At 36.7% G+C, this 8,239-nt stretch overlaps 1 protein-coding gene across 1 annotated transcript; it reads left to right on the top strand.

Annotated features, from left to right (window-relative positions):
* Positions 1-2,849: 2,849 nt before the first annotated feature.
* Positions 2,850-7,100, top strand: LOC125810405 (uncharacterized). The gene is made up of 9 exons (XM_049489902.1): positions 2,850-2,982; positions 3,268-3,488; positions 3,945-4,062; positions 4,544-4,632; positions 4,733-4,857; positions 4,962-5,398; positions 5,560-6,044; positions 6,458-6,544; positions 6,779-7,100. Exons 1-9 carry the CDS (start codon positions 2,962-2,964, stop codon positions 6,885-6,887), a joined length of 1,692 nt encoding a protein of 563 aa, XP_049345859.1. The 5' UTR covers positions 2,850-2,961; the 3' UTR covers positions 6,888-7,100.
* Positions 7,101-8,239: the final 1,139 nt, after the last annotated feature.

Here is an 8,239-nt window from a genome sequence, read left to right as displayed (position 1 = left end):
ACAAGGATTCTTATGAACGAACAAGGAAACCACACTATAGTCGCACTAATCTCTCCTCGATTTCGAATGTATTTTGTATGTATTTTTGCCGTTTTTCTTGAGTTCTCTTTCTTTTTTTTTTTTTTCTTTTTTTTTTCGTTCCCCTCCAAATCCCCCGAAAATCAAGAACAAGTAGATGATATTTATAGAAAGGGAATTAGGGGAGAAGGGTAGAGTTGGAATTCCGAAATTCAACTCTCAATTTGAATTTTCTTCAGTCCAAGGATGGGAAAAAGCTGTCTATTGCTCCAAATTTCAACCAATATCCCTCAAAATCCGGATGAAAGATCAAAGGGACTGAAGGGGCTGCTGGAACGGTCTCTTTCTCGCGATTTCCGCCGAGGAGGACTGCACGTGAAGAGGAAGAGGGGCTGGTATGGGCAGTGGGGTCACGTTTGGTGCTGCTCTGCGCTGAAGTTGCGTGATTTTCGGGTGTTGCAGGGTGTGGGTCGTCTGGTTTCTGCTGGAGAAGGTGAAGTTGGGGCGGTTCTGGGTTTCTTTTGCTGAGGAAGAAGAAAATGGGTAAAAGGGGTCATGTGGGTTTATTTGGTATTGTTGCTGTTTATCTTGGGAATGGGCTGGAAATGGGCTGTTGGGCCGTTTCTGGTTGCTGGAAATGCTGTTGTATTAAATTGGGCCATTTGGAAAATGGCCCAAATAGGAAAGGGGTTAAGTTTTTTTTTTTTTTTTTATATTTTTTTTAAAAAAAATTGGATTTAATTTAGGTGAATTAACATTAATTAATTATCGAGTTTCTTAATCTTAATAAAATAAAAATAATTAAGTCGGTCATAAAATAATTAGTTTAATTACAAATTAGTGAACTCGAAATTAAATTAACAAATATCTAACTAAAAATGTAAAATCTTTTTGTGATAATTTTCAAATATTTATAAAATACGTGATTGTAAAAAATACACACATTCATTATTAAATTTATTAAATTATTGAATTTATAAAAATACTCTAAAATAACTTGAAAGTATTTTGGATTTTATAAAATTCATTAATTCAAAATTACGACCCTTACTACTAATGAAGTATTTAAAATATAAAATCTTTTCGAGATGAATTTTGAATATTCGTAAAATGCATTAATTATGTACATAACTAAATAAAACATACATATTATTAAAATGACAAAGCTATTTAAAATAATTTGCAAACTACGTTTATTTTATTTTATTTTTTTGAAATTTTATAAAATAATTCTTTTAAATTGTTCGAAATTGAAGAAACTCGATGATTAATTTATGTTGTGGAGGGTCAAAATTGGGTGTCAACACAACCTTGTTGGTAGAAAAAAATTAGTTTAATAAAGTAGAAAGACAATTTTGATGGCTAAAAATGGTTGTGAGGAGCATATAATTAGTAAACAATGTTGTAAAGAAAGAATTGCCCCAAACCGAAAGTCCAAAGTATGGGCTCATTCGAAATTGAGCCCGTTTTCGGGTATATACACGACACCCCAGCGCACGATAGCCTTGCCTCCTCATCTCTCGTTTGCCCTAAGAGCTTTATCTTCCTTTTTCTCCCCAAAAACAACAATAATAATCCCCTAATTCACCGACGATATCGGATCCAATTCTTCAGATCCTCAAACAATTCGTTTCGTTTTCTCTAAGAAAAATCAATGCTTTTCGGATTTCAAGTTGGCTCGCTAGATCGATACAGGTAAATTTTACTAATTTTTCCCTTTTTTCCCCAATTTTTTCTGATTTTTCTGATTAGATTTTGCTCTTGTATGATTTTTGAATTTCATTTGATTCGTTGGATTGATACAGGTAAAATTTATTATTTTTTTCCTCTTTTTTTCGGTTTTTTTCTGATTAGATTTTGCTTTTGTATGATTTTTGAGTTTCATTTATTCATTGGATCGATACAGGTAAATTTTTATACGATTTTTTCTTAAAGCTTTTCGCTTTTTTGTGATTAGATTTTGCCTTGTATGAATTTTGGATTTGAATTCGAATTTCACTTGGTTCATTGGATCGATATAGGTTTTGTTTTTACTATTTTTCTATTATTTTTTTTTTTTCAAAATTTTCCTTTTTTTTGATTAGATTTTGCCGTATGATTTTTGGATTTGTAGGATTGAGATTGATGTGGTTAGGGTTTGAATTTTTTTCACCGATTTGAATTTTTTCTTAATTTTTTTTTCATGAACAAGGATTAAGAAATCTTGTAAGTTTTTGGTGTCTCTGTTTTTGGATTTTTAGGATTTGTTATTTTATTTTTTATTTTTTGATGAATTAGGATAAGAAATCTTGTAAGTTTTGTAAAATTTGGTGTTTTTTTGTGAATTGGTACTATACATTGAAGAAAGGATGAGTGGAAAAGCGAATTTGCAAGTAGATTGGTTCATGTATTTCTGATTTTTTTGTCAAGATCTGATCTTTGTGAGCTGTTTGAACAACTTTATTGAATATTTCTATGAAAAAATGCTTTTGGAAAAAAAATTGGTGCAAAGTAAGGATGTTTGGATAGTTATTGTTCCTTTGAAGATATGTCAGTGTTTTGTGATGGAAGAAAACGTTTGCTTGAAAAACACCCACCCTCAAATCTCTTCTTAGATAACGATTTTAACTTTTTTCTGTGTGTGAAAACTCTTGAAAAACTGAGACAAGAAGGATTTTGGAAGAACTTTTTGCAAGATTTTAGAAAAGTCAAATAGCACCTTCATTTATTTGGTTTGTTGTCTCCTAATTTGATTCAATGTGATGTCCATTGAATATTGTCCCAAATAGATCAAGCTTTATATTTGGCGGAACTTTTCTTGTTAACTTTCCTGGTTGGATGTCTTCCAAGTTTCTTTCTTGTTCATACTTGGTGGTAATATTTCATTCTATCTTTTATTTCAGGAATTCAGCTATTTGTTTTTCTCGGAGATCTCCAGAGTCAGGTCAGCCTTCCCAAGCAGCTATGCGGGGATATGAAGGAGATGTAAGCTTATTTGTCCTTTTCTGTTTCCCATTTTTTTTATCGGTGGCTTTTATATCACCTTGTAGGCGCAAGTGTGTGATTTGATAAATGGAAAGTCTTTAGTTTTAGGAAAACCTTAATTTTCCTTGAAAGAAAAATTATTTAATATTGGAATGAAATAGACCTAAATTGGATAGAATGGATATAAAGGATTCACGTAGCAGATTCTTTGATTGATTTGGAAATTGGGATGAGGCATAGTTGATTGATATACTTTCATTTGACCACTTAGTTACGTTCATGCAGGAATATGATGATTCGTATTTGGATGAGTATGAGACTGAAGGTGAAGAGGAAGAGGCTGGTGAAGAGGAATATGAGGATGAAGAGCCTCAACAGCCTTCACAGGAGTTGTTAGAGTACCTGGAGCTGAGGCAACGGTTAAAAGATGATATCAGGAAGCAGAGGAAGAAAGAACTAGGTGGTGGTTCTCGCGAATTTAAAAAGAATGCATCATCCAGGGATAAGTGAGTGCCGCTAGTATGTTGATATGATACTACTCATGTTCTCTGATTTTGAAGTTACCAATTTCACAAAATTTATTTGTTGTTACTTAACTCAGTCTGATAATTCTATAAATAGATGATTGTAACAATGTGTTAGATCTCGTGCATAGATTTATATTATGCACTATTACTGCATCAGTTAAGTGGAAAATAATTGGTGCATATTTTTTCCCTTGGGAAGATGGTTGTGCTCTCTCCTGTAGAATTATACTGAATGCATCTGTAAAGGGATTTGAGAATTAGCCTGTTCTGAAATTATTCTTTTGATGCTTTTGTTAGAGAAAGATGATGTAGTTGGACAAAGAGAAGTGGTTCTCTTTGTACTGGTGGAATGGTGCATCATTTTAGGTGAAGTTTATATTACGTTTTGATTTTGAGGCTCATGGTTTGTCTTACCATCTCTATCTGACCCTGCAGTTTTGGTTCCTTCTTTGGACCTTCACAGCCTGTTATCTCTAACAGAGTTATCCAAGAAAGCAAGTCTCTACTGGAGAATCCAAATCTGGCAGCTAAAGTCATGAAATCTAACCATTCGGTATGTATACGAATTTCTCATATCAAGTTGCTTGTACTATTTGTTTTTGCAATTTTATTCCTATGGATGGTTTGTGCTTGGGGGGGGGGGTTGAAAAGACCTACAATTTTGTTGAATCCCATGCAGACTTAGCTAACTAAAGATAGGACACAATGAAAGGGAAAATCTATTAGCTGATATCAACTGGTTAAAAATGTGCTCTAGTCATGTAAGTACTATGTTATTTAGGTCGATGCTCTTCTACGAGTATTTTAGTCGCATATTAAGGTCATCACAGCTTTAGCTTCCACTTCCATCCACACTAATAGAATGATGTAACCCATTATAGCATTTTTCCACTAGATATTCTAGTGAGACATGCTCTGCCTGGTGATTGTAGTCATGTTAATTGGGGAAAGTATAGATTCTTCTTAGCACATGTATCCTTTTCCTTTTTGGTTTTGGCTTACAGTTCATCTGATGCTTACCCTTGCCTTTCCAGCAGAGCAATAAGAGTGCTGCTTCAAAGCCTGCAAAACCTGCAGGATCAAAAGCATCCACCAGCAACCATGCACCAAAAGTCACAAATGGGGGTAATACATCAATCAGTGCAATTTCTCCAACACTTCTCCTAATTTTTCTTCTAATGTACTATTTTACTGAGGATTTTTATGTCATTTGATTTTCTGTAGTTAAAAAGGAAGATTGATATGGTAAAAAATACGAGGGACTATTCGTTTCTATTATCTGATGATGCTGAACTTCCTGGTCCATCAAGAGGTTCTTTAACTCAGAAAGTGTCTGCCCCTTATTGTGGTGCGCTCTTGGTCACTGTTTATTCATGTTTCTATTTAATAAAATCTGTCTCAACGTGCTATATTTATTGAGAAACTTATTCAGGGTTTTTGGTGATATTGAAGATGCACGGTTCGGAAAGCAGACTTCAAGTGATAGTGGGAGAAAGCTTCTAGATGATCGTGAAATGAAAAGAGACAGCCAAAGGCAACCTACAGCTGTGATTCAAAAATCGGTGTCTATTAATAAACCGACTCAACCAACGGTTGACTCTAGGAAACAGTTCGGTAGCAGTAATGGAAGTGGGCCTGGACGGCCGCCTTTGGGGCCAAAAGGGTTGTCCCCCAAGGTTACCGGGGCACCAGGCGCCAAGAGTACTGTGCCTGCTTCCCATAGGCCAACCCCTTCAAGAGTACAACCCGCTGTACCAAGGCAATCTTCGGTACAGAATAGGCTACCACTGGAATCTGGTAAGTCAAAAGTGATGTCAAAACAAGGTGTGCCTGTCTCCAAACCTCAGGCGGTGATTCAGAAACAACAAGCTTCCTTGGCTAGATCTCAGGTAAGCTGTGCCTTGATTTTTATATAATGTTTTCTTCTTTTCTAGGGTCCTGTTTTTTAATTAATTTAATATATTTTAGTTGGGTGGGGTTAAATTTTGGCTTATTCCCTATAACTTTTTGACCTTCAGAATTTACTAATTGAGATCTGTGATCCTAATAGATAAGACCACCACCTCCTAGAAATGTAGCACGTCCCTCGGACGATAGGCGCCCAGCACTACAGCAAAGAGATGATAGGCGCCCAGCATTACAGCAAAGAGATGAAAGGCGCCCAGCACTACAGCAAAGGGATGAAAGGCGCCCATTGCTTCAGCAAAAGGATGACAGGCGGCCATCGCTTCAGCAAAGGGAAGACAGGCGCCCATCACTTCAGCAAAGGGATGACAGGCGCCCATCACTTCAGCAAAGGGATGACAGGCGCCCATCCCTTCAGCAAAGGGATGACAGGCGCCCACTTCAGCAAAGGGATGACAGGCGCCCAGCACTTCAGCAAAGAGATGACAGGCGCCCAGCACTTCAGCGAAAAGAAGAGAGACGCCCAGTACATCAGCAAAAAGATGATAGGCGCCCAGCAAAAAAACCAACGAGATATGATGAAGAAGATGATGGAGGACAAGCCATTAGTATGATTAGGGAGATGTTTGGGTACGTACATATTTTTTCTTTCTTGCTTCCGTTACAAATTTATGTCTTGTTCCTTTTTTCCTTTGGGAGTTCAGTCGACATTGCATAAATTATAGCATCTAGCTCTAGAACACTTAAAACTGCTAATTCCTTAAAGTTGAGGTTTAAAGGGGTTTGAAAAGTTCACATTCCCTTTGCGAATTGCCTATTCGAGTAAAAGTAACTATCCTATTGATAGTGGATCTGTCATCGAACTGATTGTTTTTATATTCCTCTGATTGGATTGTAATCAAGGGTTTAGAGATATATATGCCTTGTTGATGGTTCTTCATTTAGTTAAAAGCTTAGGAAAACATGTTTTTAGTTTTGGTTATTGCTTATGTTAATTAATGTTTACCTCATCTTTTCGGCTGATAGAAGTGTCTGTTTTCCAGGTATAATCCAAATAGGTACCGTGATGACGACGATGATAGTGATATGGAGGCTAATTTCGATGAAATTTTGAAGGAAGAAAGGCGGAGGTTGGTAACATGTCTTTTAGAGCAGACTTATTTTCATTCATTTTTTTGGCTATAACTATTCAACCATGATGCATCATAATGTCTTTTTAAGATTGATATATAAAAGTTTTATATAAATAATGCTGATGTTTGTGCATAGTACTTTAGTTTGTCAAGATAATGTACTCTATCGGTTACTGCCGAAGGGATTAAACAAACCTGACCTGCTTCTTTCCTCTGTTTTTTTGTCCTCAGTGCGAAAATAGCAAGGGAAGAGGATGAAGAAGAACTCCGGAAGATAGAAGAAGAAGAAAGGCGGGAGCGATTGAGAAAACAAAAGAAGCGCAAGTTGAGCCATCAATGACAAAGATAAATTGTCTTTTACTTTGTCGATGGGCACCTTTAGAAGGGTGTTGTAGGATGGTTTTTTTTCTCTCTTGCTGGTTATAGGGCAGGATAATGATATGGGTTGAGGTGGAATTGTACAGTCTCCCCCCTAAGTTTTGAATAGATGTTGTAACTATTGGTTTATTTGTTGGGGCATAATTGTTCAATTAGTTTATAAGAAGATTTTTTTCTTATACTTAGCAGCAATAATCGTGGCCCCAAAGCTGAATCTGGTTCCCGAAGCATTGGAGGCTCATAGTTATAATTTAAGATATCCGATCTTCTATTGGTTGTGCTTGTGTTGCACCAATTTTTGAGGACTCGTTATTTGGTATGTCCATCATGCAAGGTTCTTTTTGTTTCACAAAAAGGTGACTCAAAGTTTGTAGACCCAACAGCTTAAGGTCTTATCTTTTTTGTGAAAACTAAAAGAAGTTTCAAACAGTTACTCATACTGTTAGAGATTATGACACGCCCAATGTAATTTCTCATGTGGAATGTGTATGGAGGATGGTATGTGTGTGCAGGCGGGATGTAGGGAGGATGGTGTGTGCAGGTCTTACCTTTGCGTTGTGGAGGTAATTTCACAAGTGGGGTAGGATGATGTGTGCCGGTTGGATGTAGGGATGATGGTGTGGGATGATGTGTGTGCCGGTTGGATGTAGGGAGAATGGTGTGTGTGCATGTCTTACCTTTGCGTTGTGGAGGTAATTGCACAAGAGGGGTAGGATGATGTGTGCGCTAATGTGTGTGCCGCATGGATGTAGGGAGGATGGTGTGGGATGATGTGTGCGCCGGTTGGATGTAGGGAGAATGGTGTGTGTGCATGTCTTACCTTTGAGCTGTGGAGGTAATTGCACAAGAGGGGTATGTCTTACCTTAGAGCTGTGGAGGTAATTGCACAAGAGGGGTAGGATGATATGTGCACTAATTTTACTTTTACCTTGTGAAACAAACGGTGTATTGTTATGTGAGATGTAGGGAGAATGGTGTGTGTGCAGGTCTTGCCTTAATGTTGGAGGTAGTTTCACGAGGGGAGGATGATGTGTGCGCAAATTTTATACTTACCTTTGTGAAACAAATGGAGTAGTCTTGCTTGCTATCTAGAGTTATATAGGTGTTTCGTATTAGTAATGTAGAGGTTAGTTATTGAGAATTAGTTATTTTTATGTATTACTGATTGATGAGTATTAGGGATCGTTTGGTTGTTTGTTAGTATTAAGATAGGCATAACTAGAGTATCATGTTTTTATAGTATTTTTAGTTGCTATGTATAAAATTTAGCATATCAAGTACAGTGTTTGGTTACTAGTTTACAAACTTGTATAA

This window comes from Solanum verrucosum, unplaced genomic scaffold, assembly GCF_900185275.1.
Source record: "Solanum verrucosum unplaced genomic scaffold, falcon-dt-bn FXZP01000038.1, whole genome shotgun sequence".
In the NCBI taxonomy this organism is placed as follows: Eukaryota; Viridiplantae; Streptophyta; class Magnoliopsida; order Solanales; family Solanaceae; genus Solanum; species Solanum verrucosum.
The sequence above is the reverse complement of the archived record's forward strand: the minus strand, read 5'-3'. Positions and strand labels throughout refer to the sequence as shown.